The 24,773-nt window shown below is 39.6% G+C and overlaps 2 protein-coding genes across 2 annotated transcripts in view; one reads left to right on the forward strand and one right to left on the reverse strand.

The window, feature by feature from the left end:
• dmxl1 (Dmx like 1) overlaps positions 1 to 8,089 on the forward strand; it is a 62,116-nt gene extending 54,027 nt beyond the window's left edge. Inside the window, 4 exon segments of the mRNA XM_030144579.1 lie at positions 103 to 194; positions 353 to 405; positions 1,606 to 1,823; positions 5,859 to 8,089. Of these exon segments, the coding sequence (XP_030000439.1) occupies positions 103 to 194; positions 353 to 405; positions 1,606 to 1,823; positions 5,859 to 6,092 (597 nt within the window). The 3' untranslated portion in view covers positions 6,093 to 8,089.
• Positions 8,090 to 8,955: 866 nt separating this feature from the next.
• Positions 8,956 to 24,773, reverse strand: part of hsd17b4 (hydroxysteroid (17-beta) dehydrogenase 4) — a 43,574-nt gene continuing 27,756 nt past the window's right edge. The window contains exons 17-25 of the mRNA XM_030144578.1: positions 23,603 to 23,706; positions 23,425 to 23,490; positions 22,968 to 23,037; positions 22,738 to 22,844; positions 19,261 to 19,347; positions 17,134 to 17,220; positions 16,820 to 16,958; positions 13,564 to 13,691; positions 8,956 to 11,248 (exon numbers count right to left, since the gene is read on the reverse strand). Coding sequence (XP_030000438.1) covers positions 11,159 to 11,248; positions 13,564 to 13,691; positions 16,820 to 16,958; positions 17,134 to 17,220; positions 19,261 to 19,347; positions 22,738 to 22,844; positions 22,968 to 23,037; positions 23,425 to 23,490; positions 23,603 to 23,706 — 878 coding nt within the window. The 3' untranslated portion in view covers positions 8,956 to 11,158. The remainder of the gene's footprint in view (positions 11,249 to 13,563; positions 13,692 to 16,819; positions 16,959 to 17,133; positions 17,221 to 19,260; positions 19,348 to 22,737; positions 22,845 to 22,967; positions 23,038 to 23,424; positions 23,491 to 23,602; positions 23,707 to 24,773) is intronic.

Consider the following 24,773-nt stretch of genomic DNA (forward strand, 5'->3'; position numbering starts at 1 on the left):
AGTGTTGACTAGTTTTCTTGGCTGTCATTTTCAGTTTTGTTAACTCGCCCATTTACTGTCACTTCTTCTCACCTTCGTTTTTGTGTTTTTTCTCTGGGGCAGACGCTGCAATGCCACAACAAGACAGCTCACGACTTCGTGTTCGTGGGCTCCTCCTCCCTCATCGCCACCGCGGGCTTGTCGACAGACAACAGGTACAAGCCGACTGAAAGATGGCTTCCATAAAATGACCTCCCCAATGTCCATTAAAATCTAATTAACCGTGATTTAGCTCCACTGAGCCGTGGCCAGCAGGGATAGTTCTATGTAATGTTGGAGTGGTGTTATATTAAGCTAATTTCTGACTCCACAGGAATGTGTGTCTGTGGGACACTCTGGTGACTCCTGCCAACAGCCTTGTACACGGTAAGAAACAGAACTAGAAGAACACGTAGCTTTGTAACAGCCTCTCAGCTTGGCGCATTTGGTTTGATTGTTGTTTTCTTTGTCAGTTTGAGTTTTGCTTTCAGATTAGTTTTTTTGAGTGAATAAGTAGTTTTACGTTTGTTTTCTATTTTGAGGAAAACCTTGATTTTTAAAAACTATAAATTTGTAGAAATAGAAAAAGGTAGGATGAATTATTATCCATTAACAGTCACATATTTTGCAAACCCATCATTATTACAAACCATTGCTTTTTGGGGAAAATGAAAATATAAACTGATTTTACTCACATTATAATTTGTGTTTTATTTTGGTTTGTGTCACATTCATTCTAGTTTTTGTGTTTTTCTTTTTTCATTGACAAAATTAGTATAAGTGCTATTTTAGTCTTAATGATAAGCCTGAGCAATTCTTAATTTAATATCAGACCAGTAAAACTAGGTTTGACTAAACCAAAATTAAACCGCTTTGTCAGTTAATGAATTTGAAGACAGTAGCTTTGTCAAATTAAAGTTAAAAACATACATTTAATAAATAAATGAATAAAACAAAAGGAGTAAAACATTAACATGTAGCTTTATATATTTTTTCTGTACAAAACATCTTAATAAAATGTGTGGTTTCCTACTCATACTGGATCTAATTTCTTCCCCCTTTGATTGGAACCTTTTGGTCGACTTAAAGGAGGAAAATGGCCAAATGATAGATTTGTTTTTATGAAAGACAGACAACAGCAAAGTAAGGAAGTGAAAATTCCTGGCAGTAACTGTTTCAGCCTCATTTGACAGTAGGTCCAGTCGTCCTGTTCAGCTTCAGAATGGTTCCTTTGCTGAACCATTAACTTACCTTGATAATCTTCTGGTTGCTTTGCTTCTTCCATCTCAACATGCAGGCACATTGGTCACATAAACTGGAGCTGAAAGATTCAGCACAACAGAAATAAATTCAATCTTGATGTAGACTAATATTGAATTCAAATGTTCTTCTTTTTACACTAGCTTTAACCTTTGCCTCGGTATAATCTACAGTTAAATGATTTAATCGTGGGTAAATAGTTCTTCATGGACGTGCAGCCCAGCCTTAGGACTCGGCTTATTTAACAAAAACATTTTATATCTTTATAAATCCTTTCAGGCCTGTTTTTTGCTTGCGTTTCACATCCTGCTAATCTTCCCCCTGTAGCGTTCTGCTGTCATGAGTCTGGTGCCACCGTGCTCTCGATGGCCCCCCGGCAGCAGCTCCTTATCACTGGTGGGAGGAAAGGATGGATCAGCGTCCTGGAGCTTCCCCACAGGCATCAGCGCCAGAGCTTCCAGGCCCATGACTCGCCGGTCAAAGCCCTGGCTGTGGATCCGACAGAGGACTGCTTTATCAGTGGCTCGGCCGAGGGCAACATTAAGGTACGTCTACTGCGCTTCAGATGCATCAGTTACAGCCTCCGAGGACATTGGTTCTGTCTCGTTTCAGCCACAGAGCACTTAAAGGTAAATTCCAGACAGACGATCAGGAAATTGAATGTATATGTTTTTGGATGGAAGTATTAACACTTTCAGTGCCATGGGCCAATTAAATCGGCTTTACGAAAACAACCTTTAAAGTGCCACGGGCCGATCAGATCGGCTTTGGAGAACACGCCACATTTGTGTACAAACAAACCATCCACCCCCATTTCTTTCTCACATTTCGATGACGTTCTTTCTGTGTCCCCCTTTTGAGACCAAGCAGACGGGAATTTGAGGTCACGCGACCGAATAATATTTTTATATCTTTTTAATGTTTCTTATTCTCCGGTGTTTCATCAGAGGGAGCCCTCCATGCCGGGGGGCGGCTGTGGACTCCGGGGGCTGTGGCGCCTTCTCTCAATGGGGTCCGCTCCTTTCTGGTGGGTGGGGGTCCCAGTTGGCCCTCTCCCACTAGTTGGGATGCGGGGCTGTGTTGCTGGTGCCTGGTCGCCGGGGTCGGCGGCTGCCTCCTGGTGCGGATGGCTCCCTGAGACAGCGCCTCCTAAATTGATGTTTTACTTTTACATTTTTGTTCTGGTCTATCCGTGCTCAGTCAGTCTTCTTAAGTATGTGTGAGCTTGTGGGTTTGCATGTATATATGTGTGTGTGTGTGTGTGTGTGTGTGTGTGTGTGTGTGTGTGTGTGTGTGTGCGTGTGCGGGTGAGTGGGTGGGTGTGGGTGGGGGGCGGTACTGATTTTTAAACTAATATGTAAAGCACTTTGTGCTACAGTTTTTAATGTATGAAAAGTGCTATATAAATAAAGATTATTATTATTATTATTATTATTATTATTATAAATTATGCAAATTACGATCAATAATGAATCGGCTGCGTCCGGTGCGTTTTGAATCTAATCAGCAATCGGTCGGATGTTACCGAGCGGTTTCCTGAAGGATTCTTCAAATATTATAAAAAATGACGCGAAATACTGAAAAACGGCCAAATTTTGTGGCACTTTTAAGGCTTATTAGCCCCTTAACTGTCTGGCACTTAAAGAGTTAATGATCTTATTAGACAGAGTTGAGAAGTGGAAATCAGACAGATTTTTTTGGAGTATCATCTCAGAGAAAAACACTGATTAATTATACATCGATTCACTGGGAACAGTGTGTCTCTAACAAGTTCAGATTTAAAAACAGTTTCGATCAGTTCGTCTGCACAAAGTAAAGCCCTCGCTGTCAAGGCGGTCCTGCAGGGCGCTGGGCACCCAGGTGTGAACATCTCCCCGTCTCCTTCAAGTCAACGATCAAATAGCTTTTGCATTTATCCATGGAGACAGTGAACGCATCAAAGTCAGTCTAAACTGATGTCACACTTATGATTAACCACCTACTCAGGACAACAGTGTGAGTGATGGAGGCTGAAGTGTAAGGTGAAAGCAGGGTTACGTGAGCTAAAGCAGGAAGCAAAGTGTTTTTATGGAAGAGGAGATGTGACGGTCTTCAGCTAATATATTTTCGCAGGCAGCAGCTCTTTCATCTTTTTCTCTTGAATGAGTTTGTGCGGATCACACAGCTGTCACTCCAAGGATAAAGCTGCTGCGTCACACACAGGAATGGTGCAGTGCACATCCGCTCCAAACTCCAAATCTGAACGATTGCTCTCAAAAAAAGCTGTGTGTAATGTTACTCATGTGAAGTCAATAATTGTATATTGGCTAATTGAAAAATTAACGGGGCTGTGCTGCGGATTTCTAAGCTTTTAAAGTGTTTGATGAGAGTCAACGGAACTGGAAGATTAACCAATACTAACAGACTGGAGTCTATGAAAAACCTTATCAAATAATAATGTTCCCAGGCTGGGAATATGAGCCAAAACAATGAAAGTTACTCAGCGCTTACCGGGGCTCCGAGGAGGCGCTCATCTTATGTTTCCTCTAAATTTCCTGTGTCTGTGTCTTCAAAACGACTTCACACCTAATTGGAGAAGAAACTCACAAGTAGCATTGAATCATCTGTTTTTGTGAATAAAACACACAAACTGACTTGATGTCTTTCTCTGTCCTGGATATTTACACAGATGATGTAAAAACACAGGTCACGCAATTCTGGTACTTTTTCTGGTTTTACTGAAATTTTACCATTTAAAATGTAGCAAATCACCTGAAATGGAAAAAAGTTAAACATAGTACATGTAGTATTGGGGAAGTCGCATGCTGCACCTCCACAGACTGTATCACTCATTAAACTGAAGTGTAAAGTTCATTGTTTGCATGAATCTGTATTATGGTGTCATCACATTTTCTTCTTCAAGCAAAAACTCTTATAATCTTCATGTGCTACGTCAGCTGATAGTTTACATTATAGCTCCGTTTATAGAAAGAAAACAGTAAAACCACAAATCATTTCCATTTTCTGTACAGTTTGTGTTTGTAATAGCTGCACTATTCTATTTGGAATCATCTAAATAAGGTCAGAATTGTCACAGTTTAGTCTGAACTGTGGATCAACAAACCACAAACTGAACTTAGCAAAGACAATAACATCACATAGGGCTTGGAAAAAAAATCAGTTCAATCGAAAAATTGAATTTGTAGATCACATCGAGTTTTAGTTTTAGAAAATCGATTGTCTTAACAATGCAAAAAATATAGGTATTTTGAATTCGCCAACAACACGTCTTTCTGGGTTCCCATAGTTCTATGAGCTCAAACCCTCCCTCCCCTTCCCCCATGTGAATTACAGTCACAACACACAACATGGCAGAGACAGCCAGCGGTGGAGAGCAGCTTATTCCCAAGAACGGTTCTACGACTTCAGTCGTTTGGAACTGGTTTGGATTCGAGGCATCAGAAACAGAACAGGCAAATCCTCACTGTAAAATATGTGAAGGTGCATGGTGTCACTTTGTTGAAACCAGTGACTGCTTTTGGTTTTTTTTAAGGTCTGTCTCAGTGCACTTAAACTGAAAACAATACAGTTATTGTTTTTTCAATATATTTGCAGTCTGCACTCGTGTTCTTTTAAATAGGGGATCGAAAATCCAGTTTTTCATACAGTCTGAATTTTTTCTTTTTTTTTTTTTGGGTCATATCGCCTAGACCTAACTTCACATAATAACTATACCATCATAAGCCTCAAAATCAAAGTCACCAGTGCAGGACAAATGCTACATCTACAGCTAATCAAACTACTTTTTTTTTTTTTTTTAAATTTAGAGCTGTGTCCAATGGTGAAGTCAACAACAGTGCGTCTAACTTTTATCACTTTGAGGTTGAGAACTGCTAAGAAATAACTTTTTGAGTCAAAGAAAGCGACAGTGGCTCACTACTCCCTCTAGTGGTCACATACGTTTAGCAACACGTCGCCTCGTGGCTGTGGATGAATTTAGTTCTCATCTCTGCAGTATGATACTACAGATACTACATATACTACATATATCTCCTTTAAGCTGTAAGACGTTAAAGACATTTAAGTTGTTGCAAAAATGCAAATCTCAGAACTCAGAGGACCTTTTTAAGAGCGGAGTAATTACTTAACAGCTTTTCTGAAGCGACAGGAGTAAATGAAGCTTATAAAGTTGATGCAAACAATCCTCACTGGAGTTCTGACTTTTGTTGATAAAAAAAACCCCTCTGTCTGTATGAAACACAACAGACAGTGTTACTACACCGTCTGAAGGGTGGACAATGATGTGCTGCAGGAAGGGGCATATTACTGTCATATTGGAGAGAAAAAGGCAAAGAAGACTGACAGCGAAGGTCTGTTGTTCAGAGAAAATGGAGCTGTTATTCAGGGGTAATGTGAACGTGTTGGACTATATTGAGCTGTAAAGTTGACAGAGTGTCCAAAGCTGCAGGACAGTGTATGTGAGCTCAGTTTATTGTTGCTTTTGGTCTTCTTTTTATAGGACTGTTTGACGAGTAAATATAAAGTGGGACATGTTTGCTCTCCAGGCTTTTCTTTCATTGCGACTGTTTGTGACCCCCCAGGTTTGGAGCCTCGCCACCCAGTGTCCGCTCTACACCTTCCCCAACGAACACGCCCGCCAGTCGCTGTTCAGGAACCTCGGCACGGGCGTCATGCAGATCGAGGTGGGACCCACCAATCACATCTTCTCCTGCGGCGCCGACGGAACCATGAAGATGAGGGTCCTCCCCAACCGCTTCAGCGTTGTCAACAACAACCACGGAAACCTCAAGAACGACGTCAAGTTCATCATATAGACTGGAGAATGTGGCGTTAAGACTAAGTAATGTGAAGAGCATACTGTGTCCAGGATGAGCTGCCCATATTTTTGTGGAACACCGGGGTCGGCCGCTTTGGATGAACGATCCTGCGACAGAGGAGCGATGCCAAGTGTTATCAACCAATAGAAATGAAGAGCGGGTTTGATCCAGGGGTCCGCGCAGTCATATGATCAAACACAAATGCAGAGCTTAGTGTTGAAATGACCACAATTCGACAACAAAGCCACACAAACACACTATAAGTGTCTGAGCTGGCAAAACGTGGGTACAGGGTATCGACTGAAGGCACATTCAATCAGAGGAAAGACGCAACGTCTCCTCGGCAACATGTGGAGAAGACTGCCTTTTTGTTTTGCACAGGAAGTGAAGCAGTAAAGCAAGACGGTGAAGAGTCTGAAGCTGCCACGACTTTTTTTTTGTAAATCAGATCACCTTTTCTTTGGCTCATATTAGTAAAGCAGCGGGAGCTCTCGTGGACTCATGAAGCGTTCAGGCGATAACGCGGACTGCGTATCCTAACAGAAACGATAAGCAAATCCCCGCGTGGGCCCTGAACGTCGCCGCAAACTGTTGAACCCGCTCAGCAGCACAATGCAGTAAGGCCAGTCAATAGCGTACAAAGCACATCATATCCAGTCATAAGGAATCCCGGCGCATTCCGGTGCTCCATCAACTCATTAGTGAAGTCAAATAAAAGACGCCAGCTCGGTTGGGAAAAGCAGGTGCTTCTCACGATCAAACCAACAGAAGTAACAGTATGTTTATGCTCAGATTTAAGGCTGATGCACTTGAAATTAACAGATTAGTTGCCTTTGCTTTTGTTGAAGTTAAAAGAATAAACATGATCAAACTAGAAATAATTAGTGACTTGTGTTTGCATCTGATCTTAATTCATGGACTACCTGAATGCGCCATTTCTCTCTCTCTCTATTTGCACATAGAAAGTAAGCTCAATTATATGTAGTATAATGCATATACATATAAGTACAGGCAGTCAAAGCCTTCGGTATTCAGAATAATATATTGTCTCGGCCTAGATTTAACCAGTGGTATTATTGTTATAAGTGTCCTTAAGCTCTAAAACCTACTTCTGCCATTGTGGCTCAGTACTTATACTGTTGGTCCTGAGAATACTAATTATTATTGATATTCCATTGCACAAAGTAGCTTTAATTTAAAATTGCCCATCGGGACACCACCAATAATACCTTTTCTGGCTCCATTTATGTTTATTGAAATGTTAGCACATGTAGCACGAACCTTCGCTGTGGACAATGGAAACGGGTCGGTGGCTCAAAATTTAAATGGAAATTGTATTTTGTTGTGGAAATGTTTTATTCCTGTAACAATGCACTTCTCTTCTATCCGCTTCAGGCTTTAATTTTCCATATGGACCATAATTTAATACTGCCTTGAAAAAAATATTGATCGCCTCATACTATGCTAAAGCGTTTTTTGTTTTTTTTTCATTTTATATCAAAGGAATGCAGCTCATCACCTTCAGCACATGCTTAGAAATGTAATTGAGGTCGGTGTATATATGATGCGTCTTCCACATGAATCAGAAAGAGGTTTATCAACAGAGCTGTTAAGCCTGAAGGAGCATAATCCATAAAGCTAACTGCCCATAGAGTTTGTATTGCTGCTGTCGAGAGACAAATGTACATGATTAGCTTAGTTTTCAGGAAGGACAAGCTGAGGAAAACGTTTTAGATGAAGCAGATTTATTGCAGTCGAGTATAGTTGGATCCATAAACCAGGCTTCTCGTTATAATGGCACAATCATAACGACTAGTCGTAGATAAACAGTGTGTAATGACAAAAGCCACTCGAAGAGTAACGCCAGGTATATTTATAATATATGTTCATAGGATTATAGACTGATCAAACTGCAGTTTGTTGCTTTGTTCCATCATTTGCCATTTCATTCTTTTTCCTGTCGTTTCTTCATGTTGGCTTTCCAAATAAAAAAACAGTGCTTTTTTTTTTTCCCCAGCACAAATTAAAGTGGATGGAAAAGTGTGTGTACTCCTGCAGCAACTGGAGATTAAAATGTGTTTTATCACAGCTGATCTATACTACTCCAAAGGAGACATGAGAATAAAGTACATTTTATCAAATCCAGTGCTTTTCCAAATGTTTTCCTTCTCTATCCGACCAGTTCTGCTTCATCAGTTTGTTGGCGTGGAGCTTTTTTGCACATGTACATCAACTCACTCCACTTAATCTATCAAACGCATTATCAGATTCAGACTTTTGTCTTGCAAAATGTGAATTTAATTTGAAAAGTCTAGTTTTATAATGATCTGTGCAAATTGATGCATTATATACAGATAATGTGCAGATTTAATAAAACCTTTCAGGAGGATATGTGGGTTCAGTGTGAGACAGCAATCATGTTAAAAATGACTCTAAGGTCTTATATATTTATGTATTTCTGCTAAAAACGTAATGTTTCTCCGGTACGCTGTGCTTTTGCAGTCATGTTCAAGGATGAATGATCAAGTTTTGCCTCAACTACTAGATGAGAAGAATTTTTAACCTCTGATGGGATGTAAAAATCAACGGGTTGGAGAATATTATGAAGCGTGTCACATTTTTCTTGTATTTCTTGGATCTGACTGAAATTAATCTTTGAAAGTGGATGAACACTGATGTTCTGAATGTAAGGAAAATTAACAACTTACTGAAGCAGAATGACACAAACATCTGATCTATAAAGCATGGTGTTATGGAGCGACATGCTTTGATTCTGACTGAACCAGTTAATGCTTTGAAGAAACTGCACCAACTCTAAAATAAATACATCACATGTCAGAAAACAAACTTTGAATCCATCACACATCCAGTATGATTACTTTATTTCTATAGAAGAGCAAACTTACACTAATATCAAAAATTACTGTACATTTCATCAATTTTTGCTTATGATTACAGTATCAGGTACATAAAACAGTTTGTGACTTTATGTAAATCAGTCTTTGAAATAATCAACCACTGGATTATAAATTAAAAACATGAATACAACTGTTATTAACTAACTCAAAGTCACTCAGATTAAACCCAACTGAATACAGGCTGTGTAGTAAATGTTTGGATTTCTAAGCAGTATTTAACTGATTTCATCAGACTTTTGTGAGTGAAATCAACTCTATGATGTGTGACAACCCTTTTCCACACACGTCAACCCACCACTAGTTCAGTTATAGGTCAGTACTTTGCAGGATAAACTCATCAGCCATAACATTCTGACCAGTGACCGTAGAAGTAGTAATAACATTATTTCATTACAGTTGTACCTTTCACTGGGTTGGATAGAACTGAAGCCGTCAACTGTGAGAGAGAAAGTGTCGACTTTGGATAAAGTGGATTTGGTTCCAGTGAGGAGGATTTCTGTTTTGTCGCCGTTTAGGTGAACCAGGATTTCATTTCAGATAAGTAGGAGGTGAGGGAGGACAGGGGAAGCATGGAGTTCAGTTTACTGGAGAGGAAGAGCTGGGTGTCATCTGCAAAGCAGTGAAAATGGATATTGAATGGACAGGTGTGCCCCAGGGCTCTGTCCTGGTAGTAGTGACTGTGGAGGGATCAGATCTGAAAGATGTGAGCTGTATGAACTGAGCAGATAAGGGCAGACTTTGACCAGGTCCATATTGTAACGGTGATGATCGGGTCAGAGCATCTCCACACCTGCAGGTCTTGTTGGGTGTTTGTGGTCTGCAGTGGTTAGTGCCCACCAAACATGGACTAAGGAAGGACATCCCAACATCAGGATAATTAAGCATCTGTGGGAGGTACTGGACAATTAAATCTAATTCATGGAGGGCTACCTCTCTACTTCCAGGACTTCAGGGATCTGCTGCTGACATCTTGGTCCAGATATCACACACACCTTCAGAGGTCTGGTGGAGTTTAGGCCTCAGGTCCGAGCTGGTTTTGTGGAAAAAGATGAACCTACCCAATATTAGACAGGTGGTAATAATCTGCTCCCATAGATGATGGACTGGTTGTTCTTTAGATAGTTTTGGTAGATATGGACCACTTTTGGGAATGAACAAGATCTGGAGATGGTCTGACCATCACAATTCCCCCCTCAGATTCCGACTCTTTTCCATTTTGCTGTTTCTAACACATTCACTTCTAGGTCTACATGTCCACTTCCTGCCTAATGTCTCCCACCCACAGACACACCCCACTGGAGTGAGATCGTGGGGGGGCAGCCATGGTCTACATGGCTGGAGAGTCGGCTTGTGACTGAAGAGTCACAGGTTCGATTCCCTGGACTGGCAGAGTTGTTGGCTGATGTGCCCTTGAGCAAGGCACCCCCCCCCATTTGCTCCCTGGGCGCCTGACATGACAAGCCCACTGCTCCCAGAATGCAGTGTGTGTGATGCATGTTATAGTGATGGGTTAAAGGCAGAAGACACATTTCAGTGTGTGGTGCATGTTTGTGTGTGTGACAGAAACTACTACTGACAAAATACAGATTCTATTCTATATTACCATCAACATTAACACCACTGTGTCAGTGTCAGAATGTTACGGCTGATCAGTCTACATCTATTTGTGCCTCCAATTCTCCAAGTTTTGCTTCTCTGAGTTTTTAGTTTGTTAAAGAAGCACAAAGTTTAGTTGGTCTAGTTTGGTCTTTGACATGAACTCGTAAGTTTTCTTGACCGAGATCTAGTGTTTTGGCTGTAAAGGCCCCGGAGGCGCCTCAGTGGAAAAGACAAATCAACCGTTTAAGGCAGGTGGGTTAAGTCCACATTTATAAAGGACGGAACCAAAGCTCCAGCTGGGTTAACTAGTTACTGCTTCCTCTGAAGACATGATTTTAACAGCTGTTTTTACTAACACATCTATGTAAGAGAATAATGGAAAAGGTATTGAGACGATATGTTTTTAATACATTGACTGAATTCCTCCTACAGTGGTTTGGGTCTTTGTGGGTAATTTTTTTATACGTTTCAACAGACAAAGTGCACGGAGCTGTAGGCTGGTTGGTTAGTTTCTGAAGTCACAGTCAGACGAGTGGGTTGAGGAGCTCACAGCTTGGCGTAATCCTTCAGGATGACCTCCAGCTTCTGGCTCAGCATGATGTTCCCTCGAATCTTCAATTTGCCAGAGAAGAACGCCTAGCGAAAGAACAGAGGCGCAACTTGAGTTTGTTTGGGGGTTTTTTTCCAGGAGAGCTCAGTCTTTTCAGGTTTCTCAGAGGTTGGCTGTTAACTTGTTTTCTGGTGAACCACAGGAAGTAAAACAGGGGCCGAGACGCCTCTGGCTAATATTACGCACAGATGAAAAAGTAGAGCCAAAGGGTCTAACGGGACTCGCTCATGCTCTAACCACCGAACAACGGGGCCGCAGCGCTTCCCTGAGCCAGAATCAATCAGCGGACTGGCGGCGGTGATGACCCTGGATGACAGTTGGCCCGGTCCTTTTCATCTGCACCGACTAATCTTTCTGCAGCTGCTCCTTTCATCGGCTTTCCAAACCTGATGGAAAGCCCGGAAAGAGGCAGCCTGAGGGATTTTCAGCGCCGCCGCCTGCTCTTTACACACACATACACACACACACACACACACACACACACACACACACACACACACACACACACACACACACACACACACACACTGACTGACTGACTGACTGTCCCCTGATCAATATCAAGCGCTCTGGGAAGCATATAAATTGCGTACAGTGGCAGCTCCTCCCACTGAGATGCTGCAGACATAACAAGGAACGTGGATTGATTAACGGCGCTGAGTGCTTTCTGAACTACTGCATTTTATAGATCATTGGCTTCCAGTTCTAATCTGACATGACATGATGAAAGGAGATGTTATTACAAAGGGAAGGCCTCCTTTCACTTCAATTAAAACCACAGAGGGATTTTAACTTTGGGAAATTTATTCAATATTAAAGATATATGGCAAAGTTAAAGTGTTGCTGCGATAAAAATGCACTCATAGTAAAAAACAACTTTCAGAGGGTCATTCAGGTAACTTTCAGACAACTCTACACATAAACCACTCTGAATATGTCTTTGTTGGCTTTTGGTGTTTGTTTTTAACATTCAGTATTTCATTCTAGATCTGGGGTGTCAAATATATGCAGGCCAAAACTGGTCCAATATGATCTCAAGTGGGTCAGACCAGTAAAATAACATAATAACGACTACAAATTTTCAACTTGGTTTAATGCAGTGGTTCCCAACCTTTTTTGGCTCCTGACCCCATTTTAACATCACAAATTCCTGGCGACCCCAGACATTCAAAACAGAGACATTTTTTTATGCTAAAATTAATATGTTTTTGTTCCCGTAATAGTTTGCTATACTATGTTGCAAATAAATGTTAATTTTAGATGACATTTAGTCTATATAATGTATATTATTATGGAGAGAGGCAGAAAAGCCAGGTGTAGATTACTGCACAAAGTGAGAATTTGATTTTCCTTGGTCAGGATATGTACAGTCAGTCCAGCTTGGATTTACAAGGCTGACAATTAATACTGAACAAACAAGAACTCAAACTATGAATTATGAAAGAGCTGCAGCATCTGAAACCGACCACAATGAACATTTGAAAGATAAACAGTACCACAGTGCTTCAGTTTCAGCTTCAGAGTTTGTCATGTCCTTTATGTATTGCGATAGTCTCTCTCAACTCACCATATATTTTTTAATAGTAAGTTTTTATCTGTATTTTTTATCAATTACAAGAAATTTCAGGCGACCCCATGTGTGGTCCTGACCCCAAGGTTGAAAAACACTGGTTTAATGAGAAAAAAGTTACATTTACATTATGAAAATATTTACATCTGCAAACTATAGTTTCACAAAAAAGGGAACAACAAACAACTATGAACAACCTGAAATATCTTAATAGAAATAAATGTAATTTTAACAATATTCTCTTTGTGGGCTTTTCTACAGTTTTTCATATCCAGCATCAGTGGATTTTATACCAGATCTGAACACAGTTCCAGCTTCATAGCTTGACTTTTTCATCTCCTCAGTTTCTCATTAGTGTGTTTTTTCTTCCTGTTATTTTTTTAATCATTCTCCATCACTCATCAAACACCTATTTTACCATGGCTTCAAATGAGAATAAAGAATTGGAACTATCAGATGTAGAATTAGAGGAAAAAACAAAAAAAAGAAAGCAGACAGACAGATGTAAAATAAACTAAAATGCCAAGATAAGAAAAGAAATGCTGAGTTTATGATCAAATATATTTTCAGTATCCGTTTCCACACAATTTCAGCATCTATATATGAGAAAAAAATCAGCTGTGTGAATCATTCCTAGGTTTCTTTTTGAGCACAAAATGATCGACCTTAACAAAACAAAACAAAATACCAAGGCGGTTCACTGCAGAGCGAGTAAAAACACTGGAAAGCCTCTGTAGAGATGCTGAACAGGCCTCTGTGTGTGTTTCTTACCTTCTGAGGGTTGAGCTTCCCCTGAACCACCTCCATGAAGTCGTCATCTGACACTGTGAAGGTCACGTCCGCCTTTCCACTGTAGGGCCCTTTATGCAAAGCGCCGCAACCGTTTTTCAGATCAATGGCTGGAGAAAAGACGGCGAGAACACAGAGAAAGCAGAACAAGAAGATGGAATAAATCAGAAACACTTCACGAAGCCTCTGTTTTCCCTGGTCGGCTGCCTTTGTCTCCTCTGCTTCAGCTGCTCCACTTGCGTTCGGGTTTATTACTGACTCATAAACACTGGGCCTGTCTGAGGTTTTCATGTTTAATTTGACAGCTTATTAGCAAAATGCCCATCAGGGTCAAATTAATTTGTCAGCTTCGCGGCTCCTGCTGGTATTTCAGTCTTTGTTTCATGGGAGCGTGTCAATGCGAGAAATGTCACCAGACTGATGTCTTAACTGTTAATGCATCTCCCCTGAGGCTGACACGGGAGGAGAACGCGTCAACTTAGGGTTATTTCAGTTAACTATGACTAAAACTAACAGCTCGTCCTCAGTGTCTCAATGTCTTTCGGGGCATCTTTATGAAAGGAATGAAAACTAAGTAAGAAAATAAAGTTACAGTGTCTTTCCTAAGTTTGGGAACACATGGCTGTTTCTATTGTTAATATACCCAGGGTTCCTACAAGTTAATTTTAAGACTTTTGAAGACTTAGAACAGAATTTAATGCCCACTTCACAGCCATACTGGCAAAAATTCATGACTCCTAGGATTTAGGAAAATGTATTTATTTACTTCAACGCCTCGATTCCCACTGTTCTGAGACATTTGTCACTGGGGGCTGCAAAGTTAGCGATAACTGGCTCCTAATTTTGGTATAAATTGTCGGGTTGGAACAGGTGGAACTGAGTCGACTAACGTAACTTTCTTTGCAGTTTGGACATTTCCCAGACACATTTAAACACATCACAGCCAACAAGTTTATGGCAGCATAACTTAAGACCTACCATATCAAATTTAATACCCTTTAAAAACTTTTTTAAGGCATTAAATCCATTCATTCATTTTCTGAACCTGCTTTATCCTCACTAGGGTCACAGGGGTCGCTTGGAGCCCATCCCAGCTGCATAGGGGCTGCATAGGGTATTAAATCCAGATTTATAAATTCAAGACTTTTTAAGACCAAGTGGGAACCCTGTATCCAACTAATTTAACCATATGAAGACTTACTTTTACCAAATTAACAAATACATAAATGTAACCATACTGGTAACAAAACTTCATTTTCCATCAAAATTAGCAGCTCTTACAGTTTTACACACTCTAACCAGCATCTGGAGTTAGTTTCTCTAAACTTTCAGCTGAAATACTTTGTCATGGCTCTTGCAGAAGTTGCCAGATTTATTTCCTTCTGACTTTTTATTCCAGTTCATCCTGAAGCAGTTCAGTAGAAACCAGGTCAGGTGACTGAGAAGGACATTTTGGGACGGATAAACTCTCCAGCTGACTGTAAATAATCCTCACAGAGATTGGACGTATGTGTCAAGTCAGCGTCTTGTTGCAGGTGAAGTTGGTGTTGACGAATGGAAAAGGCCTTATATTCTGAACTGTGTCAACGCTGAACCATCAAACTGTTTTCGTTGTTTTTCATCCATCAATGCTTTCAATCATGGTAAATCAGGTATTCAACCTACGTGTATATAATGAATAGCACGTTCTCTAAACTTCTTGGAAATAGAAACTTGTGAAGTGGAATGTGACAGCTTCATGGATTTCATTAATTTACTGTTATTAACTAATGCAATGCATTGATGAAATTTAAGCTTTTGTACCAATATATGTTCAGTCAAAATAAATCGTCTGTATTCTTCTCACTCAGTCAGCTTTGTTTTCCATTTTCTTTCAATGATGAGACTTAATAACGAACAAGAATAGAAAACAAGACCATTATTGAAGGTTGTAATGACTCCGGCCCCTTTTGACAATGAGAGCTGCCCTGTACTAACACCCCAGTACCAGTATCACTATCCCCTCACCTCTTGTGCTATCTCCCCCCTGAAAGACCTGAAAAATGTAAGTCAACATTGCCGTTCAATTTTGATGCATCAGCCCTGATTTGGCCTTGATAATGAAGGTCAAGGTCGATGCCCTAACAACTCCTCCAAGAGCTTCCCAAGTTCCACCTCAATACCAAGCATGAAGGAGCTCAGATGATTTGGTGAAGACTCACTGCACTCACTGATGGACTGATGCACAGACACCAAGACAAAACCCCTGTAACCGACGACCGAGAGGTAAAAAACACTTTCCATAGATCATGCTTTTTGGTGTCATGTATCCTATTATCCTACAACTCTAAATGAAAAGTCTCCTTATAATAAAAACTTTAACTAAAATGTGTTCATTCCTCAAAATACTGATTAAAAAAAAAGCTACTTGTAAACTAATTTAAAGGGGTCATATTTTGCTAAACCCACTTTTATTAGTCTTTGGTACATTTGTTTGTGTATTTGGACCCTAATAGTTCATAAAGTTTGAATTTGAACCCTCCAGGTGCTGCAAAGCTATCTTTATATTCATTTTGGCAAAAATCGAGTGGATTTCTGCAACCTGTTTAAATTCCTGCTTAATTTGTTGCGTCTATAACTAGTTACGTCACGACATTTGCACATATAAGGTCAAGATTTCCGACGAACATTTCTCCAAGTACGACATAATTGTTTGTCAGCAGCAGCGGTTGTAGTCCATACTGAAAATATGTCCAAACTTCGAGCTGATTACCTAAAATGTTCAGTTGTTGGTTGTATTAACGAACACAAGTGGCTGAACAGGACAGAGCAGCATGGTCAACAACCTGGAGGGGGTGGGACGTGAAGTGGCTCATTTGCATTTAAAGGGCCAGCGCTCAAAATGACCTTTCTGATGTCATTACTCAGAAATAGGGTTGAAGATGGACCTGTGGAGTTGAATTAATGAAGAATTCAGACCCAAGCATAGCATTTACAGTTTATGTAGACCACAGGGAAATGTTTAAAAATGCATAATTGCATTTAAAGAAGCAAAATATCAATAGCTGGAGAACTTAACTAAACTGAAAACAAAATCTAAACTGAAAGATCAAATATAAACTCCACCGACTCCGCTGTCACACTTCATAAATGTAAAAGTATTCTGGCCACAGTACAAAGACACTCATTGGTCTTCCGTCCACGCATCCAGCCTTCAGGTGTGTATTTAATGTGTGTGGATTGTATTCAGCAGACTTACTCCACTGAGCGACATTCTGTCCATCTTTAGTGATCTCCCAGCCGAACACCGCGTTGACCTTCTTGACCAGCTCTGAGCCCACGTCTTTGATGCGACGGCCGATCTCTGCGAACACCAGCTCACTCTGAAGTCCGCCGCCCTGCAAAGACAAAAATGTGAGTTCGAGTTAGCGTCGGCGTTGTCAAAAATATAAATTAATTTTCTGCTTTTAATCCTAAATGATCTGAGGAGCAGAGTGTGAGAGAGGAGGGATTTCAGGGACTTTGATCAGAGGAACAGAAAGAGGATCTATGTCTATATCCAGACTGATGTACTTGAGTCAGATTTTCTGGCGATGCCTCTGACGCTCCTTGTAAATCCACGTAGGCCCCCGACAGCACAACAGCGTCTGTCTCCTTCACCTGCATCAAAGACAACAAATAACAGAACAGAAACAGCAACATCAAGAGTTAGAGTCATTGACCCACACTTCTGTTCTCTTTAGTGAAATCATTTCATTTCAAAACTGTTAAAATGTGTAAAACAAGGAAAAGCTTTTGCATTTCTGTGTACGGAGTGAAGCTATAGAAGAGCATGAGTGTGGAGCTCAAAGGGTGATGAACATGAAACGGTTTGGAAAGGAATTTATTAAAAAAAAAAAGAGATTTTCAAGAAACTGCTTTCCTTTGTTTTCTTGGGGAGGTTTATGTGTATGTATGTGTGTTTATGCATATGTGCACCAATCGGCAATAACTGTCTGACCACTGACAGGCAAAGTGGTATTCATTTAGATGATCTCTTTACAATGGGACCTGCCAGCAGGTGGGATTTATTAGGCAGCAAATTAACATTTAGCCCTCGCAGATGATGTGTTGGAAACAGCAAAATGGGAAACATGAGGAACTGAGTGACTTTGGCAGATCTTGCTGGACATTCCCAATGTAAAGCAGTGTTTAAAAAAAAAACACAAAAAAAAAACAGATCTCAACCAATCAACCATCTATCAGAGCATAACATTGTCTATTATCTAGACAGGTGGAAATAATGGTAGAAACAGATTGCATATATTCTATAACATGCATTGTCCCTTTATAAACAAACAAATAAATACAAAGTATGTGTTTGTGTATATGTATATATATATAAGTGCGTATGTTCTCTCTGTCTTGCTAACCCCAACTGGTCCAGGCAGACGACCATCCTCCAGAGCCGGGGTCTGCTCCAGGGTTCTGCCTGTTAAAAGGAGGCTTTTCCTTGTCACTGTCACACAGTGTTTGCTCCTGGAGGATTCTATTGGGTTTCGGTGAATCATCTGGTTTAGACCAGTTTTAAATGTAAAATGTCATGAGATAACTTTTGTTATTATTTGGCGCTATATAAATAAAATGTGATTTGATTTTGATGTACATGTGGGTATAGATATGTGTACATATAAATCTATCTATAATTATGAATAAATAATAAATTATCAGTAATATAACTGTATATCATTATAATACAGGGTGTCCCATAAGTCTCCATACATAGGAGACATAATAGATTTCATACATATATGGTTCTAACATGTATTTCTTTATATTTCTTCTTTATAGTTCTTCAGCAGTGGAGGACACGCATTGAAATGTGTTCCTGACAAAATGGCAGTCATATAGAGCATATTATATAAATAAAAATGGTTTATGTCAAGAAACGTTTATTTTTCCTATGTATGGAGACTTATGGGACACCCTGTATAATTGAGCATAATTGTGTTTGTCACCCTGCTGGCAAGACACTTGATTTTACTTAAATGGAAATCTCCAATTCCTCCATCCCATGTTCTTTGGATCAAATCTATCCTGACTTGCATACACCTCGAGAAGATACGATATACACTTCAGAGCTCCAAGACTAAATTTTACACAATATGGATCCCTTTTCTTTCATATGCTAGAGATCTAAATTTCCCTGCTATTCCCAATTGATTAGCTTTGTCATTTGTATTCACATATGTGGCAGTTCCCCTGCTGGACTGGAATGAACTGAACCTAATTTACTCCTGATCATATAGGAGCCTGAGACCATGTGCGTAATGAGGCACCTTAAACGCTGAGATGGACCATGTTTACGCTGACTGAACTACATAGGACCGTATAATTGTATTCTGTAATGTAGAGGCACTGTTTGTTTGTTGTCTGTTTTGATCTTTGTTCAGGTTTTATTTTGCTTTTATATATTACTGTCACCTAGGTTACTGACTTGATTCTTTTCATATACAAAGGCGTATTGTATACATGTAACCTGTGACCGAAAAAAACTCAATAAAACAAGTTGGGAGAATTAAAAAAAAAAAAAGAGTATGTATACCAACTGAATGTGTTGCTTCTATTTGTGTCATATTTCTCTTTTCTGTATTGATTAATCAGTTCAGTTCTTCCAACATGTTCAACATAAATAACGAACTAAATTATCCAAATACTAACTTTGCACTGGATGTGAATCCTGTTGCCCTCCTTCCACATCTCGGTCTGGAGCGACTGACCCGGCATCACCGGCTTCACGAAGCGAACCTGAGCAGGACACACAGAGATTCAAGATAATAATGGATTTAATGGCTCTGCAATTAAAAGTCTCCCTACATTTAGTATCACTGACTACCTGATACATTATTTAACTAAGAAGACTGCAGTGGAAAGCTTCCATCTGCCCTCTGATATTCTATTCTGCAGGTGTTTATGAACTGAAAATAAAAGCCTCGAATGGCGCTCATCAGCGGGCCTCATGCAAGAACAGCTCTGTATTGTTATCTTAAATTACTTCTCTCTGTGAGGCTTGCTCATCATATCAGTGTTTGTAGCTGAATTCAATGCAGTATTGTGACAGAAATGAAGAGGAAATAGTCTGACAGGAAATGAGATGCTGAGAATCTTGGTAGAGGAAAGTGAATAACTTTGATGGAAAGCGCTCGAGGGAATCTGTCAGAAGACGTGTTTTTGGACCGCAAAAAAAGTTTGAGAACTTGCACAAAAACATGCAAATTACATTTTCCATAAACTGATTTGGAATGGAGGAACTATGCTGCGTCATGGGGTCGAAGGGCAGCGCTGTTGCCTACGATGCGCATCACTTATACAAATGGAGTATAAGAAGCAGAGCGTTCCGTTTTCCATCTAAGGTGACGGTAATGATTCTCTCACAGTCTCATTATTCCAGGATGATGTAAAGTTAAAAGTTCATTCAAAAAAGCCATTTCTATCCATTCACTCACCCATTTTCTGAACCACTTAGTCCTTGTGAGGGTTTTCTTTCCCATAATGTAGATTAACGCTTCAACAAAACCACCTTAACATGAGTGTGCTAAAAAAAAAAAATCTAATTTTGGCATTTCCATAAACACAATATGAAACCTCCAAATACACATGAAAGGAGTGATATTTTGCTTTTTAAAATGGAATTATGCATTTTTAAACATTTCTCAGTGGTCTACATAAACAGTAAATTCTATACTTGGGTCTGAATTCTTCATTAATTCAACTCCACAGGTCCATCTTCAACCCTATTTCTGAGTAATGACACCAGAAAGGTCGTTTTGAGCGCTGGCCCTTTAAATGCAAATGAGTCACTTCACACCCCACCCCCTCCAGGTTGTTAGCTGTGCTGCTCTGTTCCGTTCAACCAACAACTGAACATTTTAGGTAACTGGCTTGAAGTTTGGACATATTTTAAGTATGGACTACAACCACTGCTGCCGATAAACAATTATGGTGTACTCTGAGAAATGTTTGTTGGAAGTCTTGACTTCATATGAACAAATGTCGTGACGTAACTGGTTATAGACGTAACACATTAAGAAAGAATAAAACAGGTTGTAGAAATCCACTCAATTTTTGCCAAAATGAATATACAGATAGCTTTGCAGCACCTGGAGGGTTCAAATTCAAACTTTTGGAACAATTAGGGTCCAAATACACAAATAAATGAACCAAAGACTAATAAAAGTGGGTTTAGCAAAATATGACCCCTGTAAAGGTTGATGGAAACATACTGAGTTTACAAAGAAAATGATACCATAGAACAGGGATCACCAACCCTGGTCCTCCAGAGCTACTATCCTGCATGTTTTAGAGGTATCCCTCTTCCAACACACTTGATTCAAATGATAAGTCTATCATTAAGCTCTGCAGAAGCCTGATGATGATAAGAACCATCAGGTGTGCTGGAAGAGGGAAACTCTACATTTTAAAACATCCAGGAGAGTAGCTCTTGAGGACCAGGGTTGGTGACCCCTGCCGTAGAAACAAATTGCTAAGTCATTATAGTACGATGAAATCAGAAAATATTAAATGTAAAAAAAAAAAAACCTTATCTCAGTCACCTAAATGCATAACAGCCTGTACAAATATATCTACAGCCGACAGATTGGATTTTTCACAAAATTCCTAGCACTTTCTCTTCAGTTCTTCAACTTATCTCTGCTGCTCCTGTACAGCAGCAACATTAGGAACCATCCACTTAGAGATGCATTCAGTTAACGTCCAAAAACAACCAGCTCCCATAACCTAAAGTCGGACTTCATATAAGCTAAATAGTGACGCTATAATTTCACACATTTCCCTTCAAAACTGAATATTATTCCAATATTTCAACGAAGGATTTAGCATCCTTATAAACCAAAACGACAAAACATGAGTATATAAGATTACTTTTGCAATACATGGTATTTTTAATCAGTCATTTGAGGTGTTTTCTGTTCATTTTCATATTCAAGATCTTTCAGTGGAGAACTTCCTTCCACTTCATTTGTGACTGACAACAAACACCAGTTTATCGATGCCAAAGAAAATGTTTAACCCTTTAACCCCTGATTCTGTATGTATGATTTATTTTAAATATTGATAAAAATGTAACCGTTTGCTCAACAGGATAAATTCTAAAAGGTGCTGATAGAATAGACCTTGTTCCTTCCACAGACATCTGAGTATGCTCAGTGCACCCCCCACCGCAATGCTGTAATGCGGAGCAAAACACAGAGCAGTGAGTGAGACCGATCCCCTGTAAAAATAGACAGCTTGGGCTTTTTTTTTTTTTACTCCGTTTCCTCATCATTTTTTGTTTTTACTGTTGTTTTCAGTGTTGTTGTGATTTTCCTTTTGTTTTTACAGAGCTTGGACCGTGTAACTGCTTTTTGGAGTTCACCCAGGTGCCAAAAAGCAGCTGGACTGATTTAGAAAACAAAAGCCCCAGAACAAAAAAACTACTCGGCCAAAATCCAAATACTTGTTGTTCAGTGTGTTCCACTTGACAGTTCATGTTCAACATCCTAAATCTCTTATTGATGTACATTCTGAGAGCCTTATTTAGTCAAAACCTGTAAAACTTCAATTCCTCTCTTTGTCTCTTTCTGTTATTCCACCCTGTTTTGACCCTAAAACACAGTTAACCAAAACCACTGAAGAAAAGGAACACGATCACATGTTCACAGCACCTTTTATGACACTGAAACCGATGCAAATTCCAAGAAGCCCATTTCACTGAAACAATGTCTCAGAGGTTAAAGGGTTGGTCCTCATGAAATGGCTATTGGGCTGCGATATATGTTCTTTACACATTTCATATAAGAACGAGAATCGCCCAGTCTGCTGTGATTGGTCAACTGCGTCTGTAGAGCAACGTCCTGTAACTTCAACTTACCTCATAGGTCCTCACATAAGAATTCAAAGAATGTTTCATGAGATACAACATTGATGCAGGTCTGAGTGTAGGATAAGAATAAAATATTTCTTTTAAAGGAAATGAAGAACTCTAAAATAATATAAGAATACCTACAAAATAACATTTTTCTGGTGTGTGGTATGGGGCACATGACACATTGCATGGAAGCACTTTTTAAATAGAGGGAAAACTGGTTCTTTAATGACACCGAGTGATTTTAAGTGTTTGCTGCCACAGGTAATGCCCACCTTGATGGCCTTAAACCTGGACGGGTCGTTGTCGGCGTACTGCTTGAGGACGTGTCTGGCAGCGAAGCCAAAGGAGCACAGGCCGTGCAGGATGGGAGCTTTGAACCCTGAGCAGAGAGCATTTGTAAGTACAGCAGGTCTTAAATATAAATTAAATCAAACCACTTAATTTGACCTAAAATAAAAGACTGGAAAAAAAAGAGACGTTTTAAGTGAAAAAGCTCCCGTACCTCCCATGGCGGCAAAGCTGGGGTCTATATGAAGAGGGTTCCAGTCTCCGCTCAGACGATACAAGGCTGCCTGTATCCGCAGGGAAACCACACATTGTTTAGATCTATATCTAATTCATAAACCACTGAACTTTTCCTACACAGATGTGGGATGAAATTAAATTATCATGAAGGCAATACAAGAGACACCTAAAATAAGAATGTCTTTGAAGTGATACAGTTGCAGTCATTTGAATCGCTCAAGGGACTGAGCTTTTTCCTCCTTTCTTTTTACTTTCTGCTGTATCATACAGTCAGCGTTTCACTTCAGCAGAATACTGATGGGCAAAACTGTGTCTGAAAAATGTTGTTTTTCTCCCCCCCTCCCTCCAACAGCAACGCATGTCCAACATTTGCTCCTACATGTTATCAATGCGTCTGATTTATTCTGCTGTAAAACCCACGCAAACACACTCACTTGGTCTCTTGTGGTCGAATCAATCATCACAGCATCTGGAGCCCGTTTAGGTGGAGGCAAAAGAGGCTGGAGGAAATAACACACAAATACAACTAATCAAATAACAGCCACAACATAAATCATACATGGTGCTTTTCTGTTTGTTTTAGTTCACCAACTCAAATAACACAACGCATACTTTGGCTTTGTCGGAGTTTCTCTTCCCTCCGAAGCCTCCGGCTCCGACCACAAACACCGACCACTGGTTGTAGCAGACGAGCTCTTTCCCGCTGTAGGTGTTCACTGCGAGGAGAAATAAACATGGTGGTTTACTTAGAAATCTCATCTCAGGAAGACAACAACATATGACTTCAAAATTATAACTTCCTTATCTGCTTTGAAAGAAAAAAAATGCTCCTATTTATAGTTCTCTGTTATTTATTCAGATCAAGCGAATCATCAGCCTCTTACCTTTTGGGTAAATCTGTAAAAATTCATCAAATCAAATCAAATCCAGTTTATTTATTTTGCCCAACATCACACATCATCATTACTTATTACTGGATTATATCACTTCTTGTAAAGACTTCAATGTGCTTTAGATCTGTAAGGTAGTATCAAATTAAATACTCATTTAGAGGGCACTACGCTCTCTTAAGAGTTCAAGGGTAAAATTTCCATCATAAAGCCAAGTTGCCTTGATTTAAATGTAGTATTTTATATTCCAGAGTAGTCTAATTAAAACTAGTCTGTGACTAACATCTGAGTCTCTTTTTATTTTTTATTTATCTTTTTTTTTGTTTTTAATGGTGCAACAGGGTGGGAGTGTTCATGGGATTAGGTATGAAAAAGGGATGACCTTCTGCCTAGACTAGTTCATATGTCCTGTACTGATGCAGATGCTTATTTGAAAATTGAAAAATAAAGTTAAAAAAAAAGAAAAAAAAAAAGTGAAGACTGTATTATGTGTTTGTGGATGACATGATTTGCAATAAAAACGCTTTGAACAAAAAAAAAAGTAGTATTTTATTTTATTTATTTATTTATTTTAATGTAGGACCTTCATTCTCTTTAGCACTTGGAGATTCCATTGACTGAAAAGTGCTTTATAAATACAACTTACTGTTATTATTAGTTGTATATAGAAAGCACATTGTAATTAAATATAAGCATATTGTAATCCTAAAGCATGCTGTAATTCTAATGGTCTGAAAGGAAACAAGACTTCTGCATCTACTCTGTGCCTGTGTTTTCATGCTGTAGAAAATGTAGTCCATGATGCAGATTGTGCCTAAATACTGGTGTTTTCAAGAAAGGACCTGATTGACAGCTAATAACCAATGATAACCAATCACTGATCAGATTCTGTC

This window comes from Sphaeramia orbicularis, chromosome 9, assembly GCF_902148855.1.
Source record: "Sphaeramia orbicularis chromosome 9, fSphaOr1.1, whole genome shotgun sequence".
NCBI lineage: Eukaryota > Metazoa > Chordata > Actinopteri > Kurtiformes > Apogonidae > Sphaeramia > Sphaeramia orbicularis.